This window comes from Hoplias malabaricus, chromosome 2 (genome assembly GCF_029633855.1).
Source record: "Hoplias malabaricus isolate fHopMal1 chromosome 2, fHopMal1.hap1, whole genome shotgun sequence".
NCBI lineage: Eukaryota > Metazoa > Chordata > Actinopteri > Characiformes > Erythrinidae > Hoplias > Hoplias malabaricus.
The window spans coordinates 55,420,655-55,444,269 of NC_089801.1; the positions used below are offsets into that span (position 1 = coordinate 55,420,655).

Sequence of the window (23,615 nt, forward strand, 5' to 3'; positions counted from 1 at the left end):
TCAGTCCTGGAACCTCTGCAGCATGCTACAGGTTTTCTTGGCCAGAACTTCCTGGATCTTGCGGACTCTGCGCTCTGTCACTGGTCGGACATAGCTGTGCGGTAGTATGACGGCCATTCCTTCCTGCACTTCCCCCATGACCAGAAAGGGGGCGTCCTCCTGCTGTGTGATGTTGGGGCAAGGGCAGCTCCAGTCCATCTTCAGCAGAGTGACTTCCAGGTGGCGAGCTTTGAAGAGCTGCAGGCCCATCTTCTGGTCCTTCAGTACCTGATCCAGACTGAAGCGAGCAAGGCCGGAGTCCAGCTCCTCAATCAGCTCTGTGAGACGCCCCACAATGGCAAAATCACTGCTGCACACACTGGGCACCAGCCGCCCCTTTGGTTTGCAGCCGCGGCAGCGACGGACCCGGGGCTGGGGGCAGCTGGCCTCACACTCCTGATGGGAACGGAAATTATTTACATTCCCCTGGCACCCTCCATAGACGAAGGCCTGACACTGCTTGCTGGTGGAGCTGTAGGCCCAGCGTGGTTCCCAGTCCTTGCAGGGCCCCTGGACGGCGGGCAGGGAGCAGATGCCCAGACCTTCACGCTGGCACGCCACCCGACACTCCTCGTACGTCTCAAACCGGTTCCTGCCCCCGGGGCACCCTCCGTGTGTGAAGGGTCGACAGCTTTCTGAGACAGAGTCGTAGTGCCAGTCCACTCGAATCTCGCCGCAGTCCCCTCGCTCTACCTCTGCGAGGCAGTCTGCTGGGGAGAACGGGCGAACCAGGGATTCCACACCTGGCTCTGCATCTTCATAGAAGTCATGCTCAGAGCGGATGATGACAGACAGAGGGTAATCAGCCCTCAGCTCTCCCATCGAATTCCGGGCGATACAGGTGTAGATCCCGGTGTCCGACACCTGAGCATTGTACACCACCAGCTGCCCGATGTTTGTGATCACCACATTGCCATACATCTGGTCTGGACGCATCACCAGGTGTTCCCGGCGCTCTGACTGCTTCTCCCAGGTGACGTCTGGTTTGGGAAGGCCAATGACATCGCAGTGGAAGCTGACAGTTCCACCCAGGTACACAGCTTGGTGTTGAGGGTTGGAGTACAGAGTGGGTGGGAAAGGGGCGGACGATGTGGGTGTGGCCTGGGAGGTAGTCCCCAAAGTCAGGGGGCTTGTGGGTGGGGCAGAAAGGTGATACCTGCATGTAACAACAGTGAGGGTCACACCTTGGACACATGCCTCTGCATCCATGTAGCAGCGGTTAAAATAGGTGAGGCCGTCGGACGCACAAGTAAAACTGGGCTCGCTCTCGCAGCGGTCCTGGCATTTACACACAGGCTGCCCCTCCCACACCTCACACTCTGCCCCCTGCTGGTCGCACAAGAATCCTGCACAACTAGCCACAACCCCCTCAGACACACTGCCACCCGACTGGCCATCAGGGATCACAGGAGAACCATCAGAGAACCGAGCTGCTACACAACTCCGCAGACCACACACATTAGTGCAGCACTTCTCAAAATCAGCACAGTCCTGTAAAACACACACACAGAAACAAAAATGAATACATTCCATATTAACTACATTCTTAAAAAATGTACAAGGGTCTACAAGGGTTCTTTATTAAAGCAGACAGTTCTGTATAGAATGGCAGCACAGTGGTGTAGCAGGTAGTGTCTCTGTCACATAGCTCCAGGGTCCTGGGTGTTGTGGGTTCCCCCCGTGTCCTCGTGGGTTTCCTCCGGGTGCTCCGGTTTCCTCCCACACTCCAAAAACACTCGTTGGTAGGTGAATTGGAGACTCAAAAGTGTCCATAGGTGTGAGTGTGTGAGTGAATGTGTGAGTGTGTGCCCCCTCCAGTGTGTGTTCCTGCCTTGTACCCAGTGATTACAGGTAGTGTCCGGACCCACCGCCACCCTGAATTGGATAAGGGTTACTGACAATGAATGAACAAGTTCTGTATAGAACCATGAAGAACCTTTTTTGTGATTAAAGGGTTCTTCACACTGTAAAGGGGTTCTACAGACAGATGGATACTGTGCTGTAGATGGTTTTATACAGCACCTTTTAGAGAAGGGTTCTACACTGCAATAAAAGCTCTTCCTCTGTTTTTACAATGTCAAGTTTGTTACAAAGGAAGGAAGTTTTGGTGCCGTGTAGAACCCTTTTCTGAAAGGTGCTTAATAGAACCATCTACAGCACATTCTCCATCAGTCTGAAGAATATTTTAATCCTGCAGAAGGTTCTTTGAGGTTCATGGTTCAATAAGGAAGTGTTAGTTTTACTGAAAGTAAGACTGAGAGTTTACCGTTAACCCCAGGTTGTCCGCGGTTTCAGTAAAAAGACAGAAAAGTGGAGGAGGAGGAGGAAATAATGACTAACCAGGGAGAAAATTAATAAAACTTCCACAAACTCAGAAGCAAGGTCAGCGTTTAAGGAGGTGGCCGCAGTTTCAGAGGAAGCACCAAATCAACTGTGTTTACTGCCACAACCAGAAATACAAGATATAAGTAGAACCTTTGACTAAAACTGCAGCTGATATTCTGCTGATCTCAAGCTGGAACTGAGGGAAATGTGCAGCAGTTTCCTGTAAGTGTGTGTGTGTGTGAAACTCAGGGCGTGTGTGTGTGAGTGTGTGTAACCACTACTGTGAGAACTCATGCTCGTATCTAATTTTTTTCTGGTGAGAAACTGAACTTAAACTGCAGCTCAGTGAACACACACACACACACATGCACACACACACACACACACACGCACACACCCACACACACACACCTATTATTAATATAGAACAGTTTAGTATACTATAACTTAAAATGACTGTGTTTCCTATCACTGTGTAAAAGATGTGGGAGGGTTACTGTATTGTTGTCTTTTCTGTTGATTAGTTTGAAGTGGAGGATCAAAACGAATTGGAGTGTGTTTTATCTGAGTTTAACAGAGGTTTCTGTGAGTCTCACTCAGGGTTTGTGGAGATTAGATCATGTTCTTTACGTAAACACAGTAAAAGCTCTGTTTTGTTAAGAGCTGAGTTATCTCCAGCACAGCGTGGTGGGTACACACTGTCCTCTGGTGGTGGAGACAAACTTCAGAGCTGAGGAAGGCTTGTGTGTGTGTGTGTATGTGTGTGTGTGTGTGTATTAGTAGTCTGGTGGACCTTATTCTGACAGAACTGTTCTGACGTGGTCGGACATGGACTCATCATGTCCCCTGAAGTGTCCTGTTGTCTCTGGCTCAGAGAGTAGGGCTGTTTCTCAGTACCTAGAACCTGTTCTCCAGCAATCTGGGTTGTGAACAATTTTTGCAGTGCATTGTCGGATAGTTCGAGTGCACTCAAACTTGTCGACTAGTTTTCAGACACTACTACCAAATGGAACACCGATAGTGACCTACACAGGGACAGCGCAGCACTTGAGTACTGGAACATCACTTATTGAATGGATTATTGGACCGGTTCCTCTAGCTCCCCGCAGAGTCCCGACCAGACTGAGATCTGAGGAACCTGGAGCCGAGTCTGCGGTGTGGCTCTGAGAGAGGACACTGTCGTTAGGGAGCAGTGCTGCCCTGAAGGGTGGGCTCGGTCTGCAGGGAGAGGAACATCCACAGAACTCCAGATCCCAGGGTTCTCCAGTAGAATATCACCCAGAGCTCCACACTGACTCCGCCCGCTCGCCTTCTTCCCACAGTGCACCTGGGATTGTCTGTCCCCTGGGTCAGCACCGTGACTCTGAAAATTTAGAAACCACTAACACCACCACAGCCAAATGCACTGACCTGAGAGTTCTGACCCGGTTCTATCAGAGCGGAGTTAACTCTTTCAGCGGCATGTGTTCTGACCTGGTTCTATCAGAGCAGATTTAACCCTTTCAGCAGCGTGTGTTCTGACCCGGTTCTATCAGAGCTGAGTTAACTCTTTCAGCTGTGTGTGTTCTGACCCGGTTCTATCAGAGCTGAGTTAACTCTTTCAGCTGTGTGTGTTCTGACTAGGTTCTATCAGAGTGGGGTTAACACTTTCAGCCGTGCGTGTCCTGACCCGGTTCTATCCGAACGGGGTTAACTTTTACAGCGGTGTGTGTTCTGACCCAATTCTATGAGAGCGGAGTTACCGCTTTCAGCTGTGTGTTCTGACCTGGTTCTATCAGAGCAGCGTTAACTCTTTCAGCAGTGCAGGTTCTGACCCGGTTCTATCAGCGTGGAGTTAACTCTTTCAGCATCGTGTGTTCTGACCTGGTTCTATCAGAGTGGAGTTAACACTTTCAGCAGCTCGTTTTCTGATTCAGTTAACTCTTTCAGTGGTGCGTGTTCTGACCCAGTTCTGTCAGAGCGGAATTAATTTTTCAGCGTTGTGTGTTCTGACCCGGTTCTATCAGAGTGGAGTTAGCTTTTTCAGCAGCGTGTGTTCTGGCCTGGTTCTATCAGAGCGGAGTTAACTCTTTCAATGGTGTGTGTTCTGACCCGTTTCTATCAGAGCGGTGTTAACTGTTTCAGCGGTGCGTGTTCTGACCCGGTTCTATCAGAGCGGTGTTAACTCTTTTAGCAGTGCGTGTTCTGACCCGGTTCTATCAGAGCGGTGTTAACTCTTTCAGCAGCGTGTGTTCTGACCCGTTTCTATCAGAGCGGTGTTAACTGTTTCAGCGGTGCGTGTTCTGACCCGGTTCTATCAGAGCGGTGTTAACTCTTTCAGCAGTGCGTGTTCTGACCCGGTTCTATCAGAGCGGTGTTAACTCTTTCAGCAGTGCGTGTTCTGACCCGGTTCTATCAGAGTGGAGTTAACTCTTTCAGCGGTGCGTGTTCTGACCCAGTTCTATAAGAGCTGAGTTAACACCCCACAGACCCGAGTTCTGGAGACTGGCCAAAACATTAGGACCATCACAGTGTGGCCCTCAGACCATTACACTCATCATGTCTACTGCTTCCAGGAGTGTGTGAATGTTTATTAGCTTGTGTGTGTGTGCGCGCTCACCTGGTGTGTGTTACACTCTCGGTCGCACGTACTCTGGGCGTCCACCCACAGGTTTGTGTTCAGTTCATTCGGACAAACTCCTTCGTGCTGCGCGCGAGCTCCTCTCACCATCAGCAGCGACCAGAGCGTGAGACACGCGACCAACATCATCAAACAGCAACAAAGAAGTGTCCCTTTAAATATCACACATCAAAGTCGGCTTAGTTCCCGCCACAGCAGTTCGAGCTCGAGCGCTACGGCTCTTTTCTTTTTTTTTTCTCTGTTCCCTTTGAACGCGGAGCGCGAGCCCGGCTCTAACGGTGAGTGTATGGGGCGCGAGCGCGGGGCACCGACATCAACAACAACAACAACAACAACAACTGAACAAACATTGTTTACAGCCCGTGTGTGTTTTTTCGGTCTCTTTTTTCAACTGAGTTCAAAGGAGCGCGCGCCCCGGCAGCCCATTGAAGTCCGAGTGCCTTTGTTTATTTATTTATTTATTTATTTATTTATTTGCCTGGTTTTCGTTTAACGCCCGTTTTCGGTTAAACCCCGCCCCTGCGTGCTGTGATTGGCTGAAACTCTGCAATGTCTTTTTACCTTGTCGTTTTCTTTTTAATATTCCGTTTATTTATCTCCTGATTCATTTACATTTCTCTCTTCATATCTTGCCCTCTGTTTCTCCTTTCTCTCTCTCTCAGGGCTTAAACGCTCTTTCAGCCAATCACAGCGCCGCGTGGGGCGGGCTTGCCTGAAAACGAGCGTGTTTAAATGTTCCGGTGAGAAGTTTATGAGTCTAGACAGATTTAACTGCAGGGACATCAGGGACACCCGCGAGCTGCTCTCTCTCTCTCTCTCTCTCTCTCTCTCTCTCTCTCTCTCACACACACACACACACCACTTTAAATGACATACTCTCAGTCTTATTTTTGTTTCCTTTGATCTGTGAGCTCATTATATTAAATTAAATAATTAAATATTTTTACCTTAAATTTCCAACTTCAAACTCACTGTGGTCAGCTGTAACATGGAGAACAGAGCCGCTGCTACTCCAGGCTCAGCACTGCAGAAACTGCACTCTGGGACTTCTGGAAGAGGGTAGGAAACCTTTGTAATTTTACGAGCTGCTGTTGTGAGTCGGATAAAAACAAATGTGATCTCTGCTGCAGCTGGAGATTTTACAGATGGAGAGTTGGTGCTGGACATCTGCGTTGCGTGGCGTAGAGTGACGACTCTCTCTGGACAATCAGCGCTCTGCAAGGTTTACACGCCACAGTTTAGTCCCTACTCAGTTCGCTCGGAACCATGAGAGAACAGTGACTAAACAAGAACCTGCTTCCAAAACCAGGACCAGATTTACCTGGTGGAGGAGTGAATCAGTCCAGTTGAGTAGGGACCAGTAGAGTATAGCCCCTGCAGTGGAAAAGCACCACGAGTAAAACTGTGGGCTGTAGCATGTTGTTATTGGGGTTGGTCACGGGACGTAGCACCACATTTTGGGCCCAGTTGTTTACCCAGCCCCTTTCCACAGGGTCCATGAATACACAAACTGATATGGGTTATTAAAGCCAGACTGAGCTGACTGTGTTCTAGATAAACATTCTGAAATGTTCGCCTTCTGTGTTGTTAGCTAGGCCAGTTGATAACGGCATTAGTGTGATATTTTACTCTCTCTCTCTCTCTCTCTCTCTCTCTCTCTCTCTCTCTCTCTCTCTCGTCACTGAAAGCCTGATTTTAGTTTATTTATATTCAGGTCTCTACTGCTAACAACTCCAAAGTCAACAACACAGAGATGATGCGATGTGTTTCTGTGCCGGGGAAGGAGAGGTTGTCCGTGTTGATCCAGTTTGAGGAGCTGTGCTGGAGTCTAATAGTGGACTCTCTCTCAGAGTGACATCACTGCAGAGCACACCAGAGTTAGCTGTAGATTTTTGCATATAGCTCCTTAACTGCCTTAGTATAAAGCCACACCCACAACTCCTTATACTGACATCTAGCCACACCCACAGCTCCTTATACTGACATCTAGCCACACCCACAGCTCCTTATACTGACATCTAGCCACACCCACAGCTCCTTATACTGACATCTAGCCACACCCACAGCTCCTTATACTGACATCTAGCCACACCCACAACACCTTTTACTGACATGTAGCCACTCCCACAGCTCCATATACTGACATCTACCCACACCAACAACACCTTATACTACGATCTAGTCACACGCACAACACCTTATACTGACAACTAGCCACACCCACAACATCTTATATGGACATTTAGCCACACTCATAACACCTTATACTGACATCTAGCCACACCCACAACACCTTATATGGACATGAGGGAACTCTGTGATTGGTCTCTGAGTTTTGTGAAGTGTAAATTCTGTAAATATGGTGATGTGGTCTGTTCCTCTCTCTCATGCCCCTTTCACACCTGCTCAGTAATCCAGAAATGTTCCAGATTTTTTCCTCCTCTCGCCATGGTAAAGACTCTGGGTGAAGTCTGAGTCAGTGCATGTGAGACGCTTCTCCTGCACTGCACAGGCTCCGCCCCACGCCTAAAGCACGTTTAGTTTCTGGCTACAAGAGCGTGTCTCACGCAGAAAAAATCCTGCTGTACGCAGCATGTGTGAACAACCGCGGGACATCTCTGGGCCTGACGCTCCAGAGTTTCTCTAGTTCTCCTGAGCTCATGTATGAAAGAGGCATCAGACAGAGCATGGAGGAAGAGAGCTGTTCTCATTAATGCAGACAGCAGAGAGAGGTCAGAGGTTACAGGGGCCTTGGGGGTCTCCCCATGTGACCGGACGCCTCACGGCAAGAGAACACAAAGAGGAACTGAACAGAACAGGGTTCTAGAGTTCTCCTTCTGCTACTGGACACCGTGCTGCCATATGGATTTCTGGTTCATCTCTGATGTTTATTTATGCACAGTATCCCCCTTCAGACCCTTCAGAGTCTTTCTGGGAAGGGTTTTATTTCCCAGCAGGGCCTAGGGTGGGGGGGCAGGTGGTCTTCATAAACACACAGTGACCCTGAACCCCTGTGACTTTAACCCTGCCTGGAGTGACCCATGAGGGAGGGGGAGGGCTGCACCAAACAAAGGCACCATATGACCCCAACACTCCCCTCTGTCTCAGTAACAACCACATGGAGAACTGACCAGGGAACCCTGTTCTGGACCTGTTTTCTTTAACAAAGCATCTCAACAGAACATATTTAATACTGTTAGTAATTGGTTAATACTGTTTATAGTGTTAATACTGTCTATAAAGTGTAAATAGGAAGGAGTAGATACTGTTAGTGAAGGTTTATTAGTGTTAGTAAAGTGTTAATTGTGTTTATGTAGAGTTTAATTATGTTAGTAAATGGGTTTAATTTTATATATGTAACAGTACTAAATCTTTACTAACATTATAAATTCTATATTAATACCGTCTCTGCAAAATTATTAATTTGATACACTATAACATGCAATTATTAACCTTTGCTGAGAAATAAATTATAAAGGATAAAGTTATATGTATAAAGTTCATTGCTAATGTATATAGTAAATAAAGATTTAATATTGAAAGGATAATATTCTGAGTAAAGCGATATTAGTTACTGTAGTGTAGTGCTTCTCAATGTTACATAGTTTTGAACAATGAATAAATTTAAACTATAATGAATGATGTTAGTATAGATGAAATTACAGGAGTGTAGAATGAATATTAGTGTAGAGAGTATAGTATTAGTAATGTTACAATAGAGTTATTATTGATATAATTACAATGCTAGTGATTTAACCGTGTTTTATAATAGTACTGAAATAGAGTTAAGAGTGCATTGAGTATATAGTTACTTTAACATAGCATATAATAATTAATTGGAGTGATTTAGTATATTTTAATAGCTCTGGTTTACAGTTAACAGTGTTAGCACTGCCAGTTAGTGTAATTTGTTAAAAGGCTAAACATTACAAAATCAAAACCTGAGGTGAACCTAAAATGATGGAATCCTAACTGAGGTAACCCTGAGTTACATGTAACAGAGGTAAATGTAATTAACATGAAGTTAAGTGAGGTGAATTTACCTAACCCGAGGTAAACCTGTAATCTGAAGCAGGCTAAACTGAGGTGAGTTTAAGTAAACCTGGGGTAAACTTAACTAAACCAGAAGTAAGCAAAGCTAATCTTGGTTAAACTGAGAAGCCATCGTACTTAACTGAGGTACAATTTACTACTCTGGAATAAGTTGTTGTAAACGTATTTAATATGACAATTAATGTAAAGTTAAACCATTGTTAACTGTGGTGAACAGACTGAAGTAAACTGAGGTACCCTCTATTAAACTCATATCTGCTGTTATTCATTGTGTTATGTCAGTATTAAACTTTAAGTATCTTCACGAAAAAAGCTGCTTTAAAGAGGTTAATAAACCTATTCCATAGTAAATATGTCAAAGAATATAGAGGGAGAGCTGAACTCCAGATAATATATTGCCAGTATACGTTTGTTAATAGTGCCAGTTAAAAATCGGTGTAGTGTTTATGGCACAGTACAGTGCAGTACATTATAGTGCAGTATAATATAGTACAGTATAATTCAGTACAGCAATATTAAAGTGTAGTATAGTGCAGTTAGTGCAGTACAGTATAGTAAAGTATAGTGCAGTAGGATTAGTGTAAAGTTAGCGTAGAGTGCCATCAGTTTGGTGATGCTGACTGCGCTCTTCGGTGCTCGTGAACGCGCCACTGTTCTCGTGAATGCGCCCCTTTTCTCGTGAACGCGCATTTTCTGTCGGAATGTAGCAGGAAGCTAAAGCTACAGTCCACAAACAAACAGAAAGATAAACACAGAGAGTGTGTTTCGGCGAGGGAGATACACAAGCGGGTTTACACAGAGAAGAACAGAAGATGGACACAGCAGACGGAGGTGAACATTTATAAATGTTTAAACATGTACAGCTTACTGTTTAGTTACTCTAGCAAAGCCCAGTCTGGCAGGCTAACTCTCCCAGGGTTGACAGTGTAACACTCGGGTAAATACTGTGTTTCTAACTATATTTAACTCACCAGTCTTATAATACCTCAGTTACATAAGTATTAACGTGAAAGAGAACAGGATTTTAGCCTCACAAAACTGTATTAACACAGAAACATAGGTAACTAAACTGAGGTAAACTGAGTTACACATAACTAAACTGAGTTAAAAACTAAACTGAGGTAAACTGATTTAAACAACTAAACTGATGTAAAATAAGTTATACATAACTAAACTGAGTTAAACAGATTTAAACAGAGATATACGTAACTAAACTGAGGTAAATGTAACTCAACTGAAGTAAAACTGAGTTAAAACGTAACTAAGTTGAAGTAAACTGAGTTAAAATGTAACTAAACTGAGGTAAATCTGAGATAAAAAAAAATAAACCTTGTGTGAACAGAAGTAAACTGAAATTAAGTGAAGTAAACCTAACTAACCTCAGGTAATCTTGGCGATTCTTAGTTGAACAAAAATGAACTAAATTGAGATCAATTTAATTAAACATTTTGTAGGGTAAATATTAAAAAACTGAGGTGAACCTAAAATGATGTAATCCAAACTGAGGTACATTTAACAGAGGTAAACTTAATTAACATGAAGGTAGGCTAAACTAAGGTGAACTTAAATAAACCAGAGGTAAATTTAGCAAATCTGCGTTAAACTGAATATTAGCCAACGTAAACATACTTAACTGAGGTAAGATGTACTAGTCTGAAATAAAGTTTACTAAACTGAGCTAAACTTATTTAACATGATATTTTTAAACCTGTGTTAATTGTGTTGAATGTGACTGAAGTAAACTGAGGTACGCTTTTTAAACTTAGCTAAACTGAGGTAGACTGTGGTAAATTAAACTCATATCTAATGTTTTTCACTGTCAGTATTATGTCAGTATTAAACTTAATTGGCAAGTGTATTCATGAATAAAAATGTTTAAAGGAGGTAAATAAACAGATTATATAGTAAATATGTTAAAGATCATAGTGTATAAATATGTCAAAGAATGTAGAGGAAGAGCTGATGAACTGCAGCTAAATGTATATATTTTTTATATTTAATTTTTATTGATTGTGGATTTTCTTTTCTTTGTATATTTAGAAAGCCTTAAGATCACTCTGGTAACTTTCGAGGAAAATGTATACAGCTTGTATTTTTACTGATCAGAAACACACAGTATGTTTATCTAGACAAGAAGGACTAATACAGTAACATATTTTGTGTTTTATGTCTCAGCATGCTGCTTAATTTTACTTTAATGAGTATTTCCATTCTTTTAAACAGAGATGTCACTGGATGTTGTTTTGCAGAGTATCTGTGTCTTTATTAATAATAAATGCAGTGTTATACGATCACCAGGGTGGTGACAGTTAACCCGTCAGGTTATGTCCACATATGAAATCTGTTCTATCACATATTCCTTTACTTTTCTCTGTGTTTTTTTTATAACTCATTGTTTGTAACAGTGAGTTAAATCTGTTGTTTGGATAATCATCCATAATTTATTTTTTTTTGTATCCCTCTCAAGTGTTTTTGCAGAGTCGTGGTGGGGGGGTCAGTAATCCCTTGCTGGATCAGCTGCCCAGTTACCAGTCTCTACTGTACCGCAGGAAGTCATCCGGTACCAGCACTAAACGGCGCAGCATCAGCAGGGGTCGCTTGGGGTCTTCCAGCAGCCGCAGTGGGAGGTGGGCTTATGGCAGGTCAGAGGACAGGACCACAACCCTCCGCAGTCACACCGACAACAAACCGGCCAGAGAACTGCCCTGGGACATGGAGCGCAAACGCAGATACAAGTCTGTCTAGGCTTACCAAATTTTACCCTTTAATTCATATTATTTTATTTTTTACTTTACTATTATCTGTTTTATTCTTTCATAACCATGCTATTCTTTCATGTGTACTTTCTAACTCTTTTGTTATTGTGCTACACTTGTGTACATATTTCATTTTTACTTTCTGTTCCCCTTATGACTCTGCTGTCATTTCTCTTTACTCTCTTTATTAATGCTTTATTCTCATAATTTTTCACATATTTATTACTTAATATATTATTACTATTCATTATGGTTCTGTCATTGTTATTATGTTAGAATAATAAAATCGTAATATAAAACACCAGCTGAGGTTTGTTTAGGATGTCAAACACCTGTAAATATTTTGGTCAAATTCAAACTTAGATATAGGAATATGCACTGTGTGGTTTATTTCCACATAGTGCATTTCCACTCAGTTCCTACAGTTTAAAATCATGTGTGTTTCACCATTAAACCATGTGTAATGTCCTAATTATGTATAAGGCATGATTCTGTTAAAATAAAATTCTTTAACATTGAATTGATTCTAAAGACAAGTTTATATTCGAGTTCTGTGTATTTAGAGTTTTCTTCGTTCTTAAGATTATACACAACTAGTTCAATTTTTAACATTTATTATCATTATATTTATTATTAGACAAGATCGTCTGCAGCTGCAAGGAGATCTGAGTGGTTTGGCTCAGTGGAGACTCAGCGCTCGACACTATTTAAAGAGACTGAAGGAGGAAGGGCTGATGATTCTGAATTCGCTACAGCTGTGGAGAGCAGATATTCACCAGATAGAGGGTCAGAAATAAAACTGCACACACAATTGTACAACAGAAATAACACACGAGGTGTATATACCACTGTACAACACTCAGAAATAACATACGCAGCATATACACTATTGTACGACACTCAGGAATAACATACACAGCGTATACGCTACTGTACAACACTCAGAAACAACACACACGGCGTATACGCTACTGTACAACACTCAGAAACACACGCGGCGTATACGCTACTGTACGACACTCAGAAACTACACACATGGCGTATACACTACCGTACAACACTCTGAAACAACACACATGGCGTATACGCTACTGTACAACACTTAGAAACAACACACGCAGCGTATACGCTACTGTACAACACTCAGAAACAACACACGCAGCATATACGCTACTGTACGACACTCAGAAACTACATACGTGGCGTGTACGCTACTGTACGACACTCAGAAACAACACACGCAGCGTATACGCTACTGTACGACACTCAAACAACACACGCAGCGTATACGCTACTGTACAACACTCAGAAACAACACACGTGGCGTATACGCTACTGTACGACACTCAGAAACAACACACGCAGCGTATACGCTACTGTACAACACTCAGAAACAACACACGCGGCGTATACGCTACTGTACGACACTCAGAAACAACACACGCGGCGTATACGCTACTGTACGACACTCAGAAAAAACACACGCGGCGTATACGCTACTGTACGACACTCAGAAAAAACACACGCGGCATATACGCTACTGTACGACACTCAGAAAAAACACACGCGGCGTATACGCTACTGTACGACACTCAGAAAAAACACACGCGGCATATACGCTACTGTACGACACTCAGAAACAACACACGCGGCGTATACGCTACTGTACGACACTCAGAAACAACACACGCGGCGTATACGCTACTGTACGACACTCAGAAAAAACACACGCGGCATATACGCTACTGTACGACACTCAGAAACAACACACGCGGCGTATACGCTACTGTACGACACTCAGAAACAACACACGCGGCGTATACGCTACTGTACGACACTCAGAAAAAACACACGCGGCGTATACGCTACTGTACGACACTCAGAAAAAACACACGCGGCATATACGCTACTGTACGACACTCAGAAACAACACACGTGGCGTATACGCTACTGTACAACACTCAGAAACAACACATGTGGTGTATACACACTTTTGTAAACATCTAAAAGGCTCTGACACCCTGATTCTTCTATTCACTCGCTCTCTGTCTTTCTCTCTCTCTCTCTCTCTCTGTCTCTGTGTCTCTGTCTGTCTCTCTCTTTCTTTCTTTCTCTCTTTCTCTCTTTCTCTGCACATGTGCAGACTTTCCGGGTAGCGCGTGGAGGTTTCTGGCGTTTAGCCAGCTTTTCTGATTTTCTTGAATTTCTTTTTCTTTCTATACTTTTATTTGTTTATGAAAGTATAGTAAGGTTAGTTGGTACCGAACTGTTGGCCGGTGGTGAGCGGTTTGTAGCTGGCGTAATGGCCTCTGAGGCCGGCGTGGAGATGCTGTCTCTCCGCCATGGTGTCAGGTGTGTCCCGGAGTGCGGGGCAATGGGAGCAGGTAGGATGTCAGAATATTTACTCAGCTTCTTGTATGAATAGAGCTGTAATGGTATTTTTGGAGAAGGAGAGCTGTGTGAGCAGGTTGATCAAGTCGGGGATCCAGGTGAGGGGAGTGCTGGTGCAGGTCAACCCCCCGTGCACTTGCAACCTGCGTTGTTGTGTCTAACATTCCGCATTCATTGAGAATGACGCGATTATGAAAGAAATGGCTCGGTTTGGTAAATTCGCCAGTGCCATGAGAATGATTCCTGTCGGGTGTAAAACTGCAGCTGTTAAACATGTCCTGTCTTTTCGTAGACAGGTTTTCATGGTCTTAAATAATCGTGATCAGTATATAGATGTGAGTTTCAGGGTTAAACAAGGAGCTGGCTCTTATATAGTGTCTGCTGGTACAGAAAGACTCCGCTGCTTTGAGTGTGGAGACATCGGCCATAAACAGTTAATCTGCCCACATAGAAAATAGCAGCAGGGGGGTGATGGGTCTAAGCAGAGTGATTCAATAGAGGGGCAACAGGTAGGGGACAGAGGTGGGGAGGTAGTTGAGGATTCAGGGCCTGAGAGCAGGCCTGCACCCATCAGCTCTGTAGGTGGGCAAGGGATAGATGGTGCTGGGCCTGAAATATCAGTGAATGAAACTCATAATAGCACTGATAGTACTGTTGGTATTGCATCTGTGAACACTCAGTGACCTCATTGACTCAATCGGACCTAGTGACAGACAGGAAAAGCCAAGTGTAAGACTGATAAATCCGTGGAGGAGGCTGAAAGTCCGTTTTGAAGCAGTTATTGTAGGCTGTGTGCGTGAGTGTATAGGCGACTCGGGGTATGTGGTGCAGGACTCTGGGGAGGAGGGTGTTTTATCAGATTGTTCAGGGCTGTCTGAAGTACCAGCCAGTTTGCCCTGCAAGCCGGTCTTTTCAGCTTGGGCCGGTCCATCTGAGACCTCCGCTGGAATACCTGGGCCCTCAGCTGATGTTTATTCATTCTCAGAAATTAACCGGTTTTTGAAAGTTAGAAAGGTAAAAGGACTGTGTCTTTAGATATTTTCTTCTCAAATTCACTCAAGTTTATTAGGTGCATCATGCCACTAAGAATGAGACCTTTATGGCACTCTTCCCTAAGAGACGGTTCAGACTGAGGAAGTGGTTGACAGTCGCATGGAAAAGTTTGGTTATTCCTGATGTGTAGGTTTCTCGGACACACCTCTTGGTGGTGTATGTCTGGTGTCTGTTGCTTTTGGGTTATGTATTTTTCTCTATGAACATTAAGGGGTTTATTGATGATGAATATTTCCATGGGTATGGAGAGTGTATACAGAGCATGCAGCACAAGGAATTGTGGAGACTGTTCGTGTAGTTGGAGCACTGCCGGATTCGGGAGGAGGGTGCTGTTCGGGTCAACAGTCCCTAAGAGAATGGAAGCCTCACAGCGGCGCACTAGATATGGGCTACACCCACCAATAAGAGTATTGTCAAGGAAGTGGAGACAGGCCGGCAGTGTTTCTCTCAGCTAGAGCCTGCCCATTGCCTCTCTACTGACTGCTCGCATTTGACTGTCCTCTTTGGGTTTTTACATAGACTTTGCCAGAGGCTTGTGTCTGAGGAATTTGTACTGGACTCATGTCTGATGGAGTAACAGAGTGGGGACTGGCTCTTAGAGCCAGATGGGAGACTGTAGTGTTCGAATCTGAAAGACATTACATATTTCTGTTCAGTATGTTTGAGCATGTGGTGTGCTGATCAACTACTATGATGGATTGGAGATGGAGAGTGTGGGTGTGTGTGTGCTGTGTTTTCTTACGTGGACTGTGGGATTTTAAAAGGATTTTTGGGTGGGGTTAAGTTGGGGTTTGTTAGATAGATGTCTATTTGTTTTTTGTTAAATAAAGTGATGAAAAAGTTAAAGTCTCTCTCTCTTTTTTTCTCTCTCTATCTGCAGGTATGTTTGGGACAGGTATTCTGTCGTATTTCTCTTTCCTGCGTTTCCTGGTGCTGTTGAACTTCGTGATGTTTCTGCTGATGTTCGGTTTTGTGATACTGCCGATCATCACAGCTACATACGCAACCTCCGTCAACTCCACCTCCCTCAACTCCACCTCCATCAGGAGAGCAAGTAATAACACATTCCATACACACACATACCATCTCTGTAATCACACACTCCAGTCACACACCACCTCCATGATAACACACTCCACCTCAGTAATAACACACTCCACACACACACACACACACACACACACACACCACCTCCGTAATCACACACACACACCACCTCCGTAATCACACACACACACCACCTCCATAATAACGCACTCCACACACACACACCATCTCCATAATAACACACTCCACCTCCGTAATAACACACTCCACACACACACACACACACACACACACCACCTCCGTAATAACACACTCCACACACACACACACACACACACCACCTCCGTAATAACACACTCCACACACACACACACACCACCTCCATAATAACACACTACACATCGCACACCTTACACACACACACACACACACACACACACACAACCTATACACACCCCTTGCACACACACACCTTCATAATCACACACTTCACATCACACACCTTATACACACACCATACACACACACCACCTCCGTAATCCCACACTTCACCGTATAGACTCTGTATCTGCCTCCAGCCAACTGTATCTCATCTCTCATCCAGACTAGATGCCCAGCAGGCATTTTCCCCAATAAACCCATCCTCTCACTCTCAGATTGTAATAACTCACTTATGTAATTGTTCACTAATATTGTGACCAGCCCAGTAACCTACCTTCGCAGGCATCTGTCATTTTGGAGCTGTTGTTAATTTTGCTATGTGTGTGTGTCTGTGTGTTTTAGCTGATGAGTGCAGAGTGTATTCTCCCAGTTCACGGCATGGACTTGTGGTGTTTCATCAGCACATTATCGACCTGCTCTCTGGAACGGTGTGTATATATGTGTGTGTGTGTGTGTGTGTGTGTGTGTGTGTGTGTGTGTGTGTGTAATTTTGTGTACACATGTAACTGTGATAGTGTGCATTTGTAAACGTGTTATTACAGGTGTTTGCGTAATTGATTAAGTGTATATATATATATATATATATATATATATATATATATATATATATATATATATATATATATTATGTGTGTGTGTGTGTGTATAGGGGTTCCTGGAGCAGACATATCTGTTCTATGGGTATTATAAAGTAGAGCTTATCCGGTTCCCCTGGCTTAACTACAACCTCCCTCTGGCCTATGTGCTCTGCACCATCACCTACCTCCTCCTCAGCCTGGTCTGGATCGTCAACAGGTACACACACTCACTCACTCACTCACTCACTCACACACACACACACTCAGACTCTCTGTCTCTCTCTCTCCCTCACTCTCACTCTCACTCACACATACACATACACACACACACTCAGACTCTCTCTCTCTCTCTCTCTCTCTCTCTCTCTCTCTCTCTCTCACAAACACACACACATACACACACACACACACACAGACATTCACACACACTACCTTTCACACACTAACATACAAACCAACACACACATTCACACACACACTACCTTTCACACACTAACACACAAACACAAACCGACACACAAGCCCACACACACTCACATACACTGTGCAACACATAACTGAGTGAGACTGCTGAGTGAGACGAGTGAGTGCTGAGTTAGACTGTACTGAGCACTGAGTGAGATTCTGAATAAGACTGTTGAGCGCTAGAGTTAGTGAGACTGCTGAACTCTGAAAGATATTGTGCTGAATGAGACTGTGCTGAGCGCTGAGTGAGACTGTGCTGAGCGCTGAGTGAGACTGTGCTAAGTGAGACTGCGAAGTGAGATAATGCTGAGTGAGACTGCTGAACGCTGAAAGAGATTTTGCTGAGTGAGACTGTACTAAGCGCTGAGTGAGTTTGTGCTGAGTAAGACTGCTGAATGCTGAAAGATATTGTGCTGAATGAGACTGCTGAATGAGACTGTGCTGAGCACTGAGTGAGATTGTGCTAAGTGAAACTGTGTTGAGTGAGACTGCTGAACACTGAAATAGATTGTGCTGAGTGAGACTGTGCTGAGCCCTGAGTGAGACATTGTGTGCTGTGTCCAGGTCTGCGACGGGGTTTAAGAGGAAGCTGGTTCAGGACGAAGAGCGATTCCAAAGTTTCTGTAACAAGGTCTTCGCAGGCTGGGACTTCTGCATCACCAACGAGAACGCAGCACGCCTCAAACACAGCAGCCTCCTGTACGAGCTGAAGGTAACCCCCCCAACCAAAAAATTATTTTATATATTTCAAAAACAGATTACTGCAACAAAATGAATGTTAAATTTTATTTCAGTATAAATGTTACAGATTCAATCATTCAGGAGAAAATCTGTAAACATTTAGTTGTTTTGTGATCATCATTGTCTTTGATTTTGAATTTGTATAAAACATTGTAACAAACAAATCGACAGTATTCACTGTAGCACAGCTGTGTGTCAAAATCACTCTGTAATGAACACATGGCGTGCTGTGTGTTACTGCATGACCTCATTACATAAACATAAAGTCAGTACTACTGTTATCACAATATGGATTTTATTTAGCATTTTACATATTATATTGATATTTTCACGAATGATGCAGCCCCCATAAACACACATGGTCAGAAATAATACTGATACGGCAAAGTACAGTGTCACTGTTTTGACAATACTCAACTCATACACATTTTTATTGAACATAAATTAGATGCAGCACTCTAAACAGACTCCGCCTCCAGTTTGAGTTAGAGCTGTGCACTTTGTTATACGCTCAAAAATCTTTGGCTGAACTTAAAACCTAGAAAGAATTTCCACACAAAATAATAACTTTATTTAAACGTAAGTGTCAGGACCGGGGCGGACTGACATAGGCAGACACGTGCTATAACACAGTAGACTTTATTTAAACAAAAGAAACCAAAACAGATATGGACAGAGAGACAATACACAGCTAAACAGACTAAACTAGAACACAGAGAGCTAAACAGACTAAACCTGAACACAGAGAACTAAACAGACTAAACTAGAACACGGAGAGCTAAACAGACCAAACTTGAACACGGAGAGCTAAACAGACCAAACTTGAACACGGAGAGCTAAACAGACTAAACTAGAACTAAACAGACTAAACTAGAACTAAACAGACTAAACTAGAACACGGAGAGCTAAACAGACCAAACTTGAACACAGAGAGCTAAACAGACTAAACTAGAACTAAACAGACTAAACTAGAACACGGACAGCTAAACAGACTAAACTTGAACACGGAGAGCTAAACAGACTAAACTTGAACACGGAGAGCTAAACAGACTAAACCTGAACACAGAGAACTAAACAGACTAAACTAGAACACAGAGAGCTAAACAGACTAAACTAGAACACAGAGAGCTAAACAGACCAAACTTGAACACGGAGAGCTAAACAGACCAAACTAGAACTAAACAGACTAAACTAGAACTAGACAGACTACACAGTACTAGACTACACAGTAGACTTTATTTAAACAAAAGAAACCAAAACAGATATGGACAGAGAGACAATACACAGCTAAACAGACTAAACTAGAACACAGAGAGCTAAACAGACTAAACCTGAACACAGAGAACTAAACAGACTAAACTAGAACACGGAGAGCTAAACAGACCAAACTTGAACACGGAGAGCTAAACAGACCAAACTTGAACACGGAGAGCTAAACAGACTAAACTAGAACTAAACAGACTAAACTAGAACTAAACAGACTAAACTAGAACACGGAGAGCTAAACAGACCAAACTTGAACACAGAGAGCTAAACAGACTAAACTAGAACTAAACAGACTAAACTAGAACTAAACAGACTAAACTAGAACACGGACAGCTAAACAGACTAAACTTGAACACGGAGAGCTAAACAGACTAAACTTGAACACGGAGAGCTAAACAGACTAAACCTGAACACAGAGAACTAAACAGACTAAACTAGAACACAGAGAGCTAAACAGACTAAACTAGAACACAGAGAGCTAAACAGACCAAACTTGAACACGGAGAGCTAAACAGACCAAACTAGAACTAAACAGACTAAACTAGAACTAAACAGACTAAACTAGAACACGGAGAGCTAAACAGACTAAACTAGAACACAGAGAGCTAAACAGACTAAACCTGAACACAGAGAGCTAAACAGACTAAACTAGAACACAGAGAGCTAAACAGACCAAACTTGAACACGGAGAGCTAAACAGAACAAACTTGAACACGGAGAGCTAAACAGACTAAACTAGAACACAGAGAGCTAAACAGACTAAACCTGAACACAGAGAGCTAAACAGACTAAACTAGAACACAGAGAGCTAAACAGACCAAACTTGAACACGGAGAGCTAAACAGACCAAACTTGAACACGGAGAGCTAAACAGGCCAAACTTGAACACGGAGAGCTAAACAGACCAAACTAGAACACGGAGAGCTAAACAGGCTAAACTAGAACTAAACAGACTAAACTAGAACACGGAGAGCTAAACAGACCAAACTTGAACACGGAGAGCTAAACAGACCAAACTTGAACACGGAGAGCTAAACAGGCTAAACTTGAACACGGAGAGCTAAACAGACTAAACTAGAACACAGAGAGCTAAACAGACTAAACTAGAACACGGAGAGCTAAACAGACCAAACTAGAACACGGAGAGCTAAACAGACTAAACTAGAACACGGAGAGCTAAACAGACCAAACTTGAACACAGAGAGCTAAACAGACCAAACTTGAATACAGAGAGATAAACAGACCAAACTAGAACACGGAGAGCTAAACAGACTAAACTAGAACACGGAGAGCTAAACAGACCAAACTTGAACACAGAGAGCTAAACAGACCAAACTTGAACACAGAGAGCTAAACAGACCAAACTTTAACACGGAGTGCTAAACAGACCAAACTAGAACATGGAGAGCTAAACAGACCAAATTAGAACACGGAGAGCTAAACAGACCAAACTAGAACACGGAGAGCTAAACAGACTAAACTAGAACTAAACAGACTAAACTAGAACACGGAGAGCTAAACAGACTAAACTAGAACACGGAGAGCTAAACAGACCAAACTTGAACACGGAGAGCTAAACAGACTAAACTAGAACTAAACAGACTAAACTAGAACTAAACAGACTAAACTAGAACACGGAGAGCTAAACAGACCAAACTTGAACACAGAGAGCTAAACAGACTAAACTAGAACTAAACAGACTAAACTAGAACTAAACAGACTAAACTAGAACACGGAGAGCTAAACAGACTAAACTTGAACACGGAGAGCTAAACAGACTAAACTTGAACACGGAGAGCTAAACAGACTAAACCTGAACACAGAGAGCTAAACAGACCAAACTTGAACACGGAGAGCTAAACAGACCAAACTTGAACACGGAGAGCTAAACAGACCAAACTAGAACACGGAGAGCTAAACAGACTAAACTAGAACACAGAGAGCTAAACAGACCAAACTTGAACACAGAGAGCTAAACAGACCAAACTTGAACACAGAGAGCTAAACAGACCAAACTTGAACACGGAGAGCTAAACAGACCAAACTAGAACACTGAGAGCTAAACAGACCAAACTTGAACACGGAGAGCTAAACAGACCAAACTAGAACACGGAGAGCTAAACAGACTAAACTAGAACACAGAGAGCTAAACAGACCAAACTTGAACACAGAGAGCTAAACAGACCAAACTTGAACACGGAGAGCTAAACAGACCAAACTTGAACACGGAGAGCTAAACAGACCAAACTAGAACACGGAGAGCTAAACAGACTAAACTAGAACTAAACAGACTAAACTAGAACATGGAGAGCTAAACAGACTAAACTAGATCACGGAGAGCTAAACAGACCAAACTTGAACACGGAGAGCTAAACAGACTAAACTAAAACTAAACAGACTAAACTAGAACTGAACAGACTAAACTAGAACACGGAGAGCTAAACAGACTAAACTAGAACTAAACAGACTAAACTAGAACTAAACAGACTAAACTAGAACACGGAGAGCTAAACAGACTAAACTAGAACACAGAGAGCTAAACAGACTAAACTAGAACACAGAGAGCTAAACAGACTAAACTAGAACACAGAGAGCTAAACAGACTAAACTAGATCACGGAGAGCTAAACAGACCAAACTTGAACACGGAGAGCTAAACAGACCAAACTTGAACACGGAGAGCTAAACAGACCAAACTAGAACACGGATAGCTAAACAGACTAAACTAGAACTAAACAGACTAAACTAGAACACGGAGAGCTAAACAGACTAAACTAGAACACAGAGAGCTAAACAGACTAAACTAGAACACAGAGAGCTAAACAGACCAAACTTGAACACGGAGAGCTAAACAGGCTAAACTTGAACACGGAGAGCTAAACAGACCAAACTAGAACACGGAGAGCTAAACAGACCAAACTAGAACTAAACAGACTAAAGTAGAACTAAACAGACTAAACTAGAACACGGAGAGCTAAACAGACCAAACTTGAACATGGAGAGCTAAACAGACTAAACTAGAACACAGAGAGCTAAACAGACTAAACTAGAACACGGAGAGCTAAACAGACTAAACTAGAACACAGAGAGCTAAACAGACCAAACTTGAACACGGAGAGCTAAACAGACTAAACTAGAACACGGAGAGCTAAACAGACCAAACTTGAACACGGAGAGCTAAACAGACTAAACTTGAACACGGAGAGCTAAACAGACTAAACTAGAACACGGAGAGCTAAACAGACCAAACTTGAACACGGAGAGCTAAACAGACTAAACTAGAACACGGAGAGCTAAACAGACTAAACTAGAGCTAAACAGACTAAACTAGAACTAAACAGACCAAACTTGAACACAGAGAGCTAAACAGACTAAACTTGAACACAGAGCTAAACAGACCAAACTAGAACACGGAGAGCTAAACAGACCAAACTCGAACACGGAGAGCTAAACAGACCAAACTAGAACACGGAGAGCTAAACAGACTAAACTAGAACACGGAGAGCTAAACAGACTAAACTAGAACACGGAGAGCTAAACAGACCAAACTTGAACATGGAGAGCTAAACAGACCAAACTAGAACACGGAGAGCTAAACAGACTAAACTAGAACACAGAGAGCTAAACAGACTAAACTAGAACACAGAGAGCTAAACAGACTAAACTAGAACACGGAGAGCTAAACAGACTAAACTAGAACACAGAGAGCTAAACAGACTAAACTAGAACTAAACAGACCAAACTTGAACACAGAGAGCTAAACAGACTAAACTTGAACACAGAGCTAAACAGACCAAACTAGAACACGGAGAGCTAAACAGACCAAACTCGAACACGGAGA

The 23,615-nt window shown here is 43.2% G+C and overlaps 2 protein-coding genes across 2 annotated transcripts in view; one reads left to right on the forward strand and one right to left on the reverse strand.

Moving 5' to 3' along the window:
• Positions 1–5,085, reverse strand: wfikkn1 (WAP, follistatin/kazal, immunoglobulin, kunitz and netrin domain containing 1). Its single transcript, XM_066662281.1, has 2 exons — positions 4,964–5,085; positions 1–1,530 (listed from the first exon to the last, which is right to left on the reverse strand). Exons 1-2 carry the CDS (start codon positions 5,072–5,074, stop codon positions 1–3), a joined length of 1,641 nt encoding a protein of 546 aa, XP_066518378.1. The 5' UTR covers positions 5,075–5,085.
• A 4,641-nt stretch (positions 5,086–9,726) lies between these two features.
• The window catches only part of LOC136687410 (transmembrane channel-like protein 7), a 31,136-nt gene continuing 17,247 nt past the window's right edge, over positions 9,727–23,615 (forward strand). Inside the window, exons 1-7 of the mRNA XM_066661808.1 lie at positions 9,727–9,868; positions 11,505–11,772; positions 12,431–12,579; positions 16,118–16,291; positions 17,068–17,153; positions 17,375–17,520; positions 18,333–18,480. Of these exons, the coding sequence (XP_066517905.1) occupies positions 9,850–9,868; positions 11,505–11,772; positions 12,431–12,579; positions 16,118–16,291; positions 17,068–17,153; positions 17,375–17,520; positions 18,333–18,480 (990 nt within the window). The 5' untranslated portion in view covers positions 9,727–9,849. The remainder of the gene's footprint in view (positions 9,869–11,504; positions 11,773–12,430; positions 12,580–16,117; positions 16,292–17,067; positions 17,154–17,374; positions 17,521–18,332; positions 18,481–23,615) is intronic.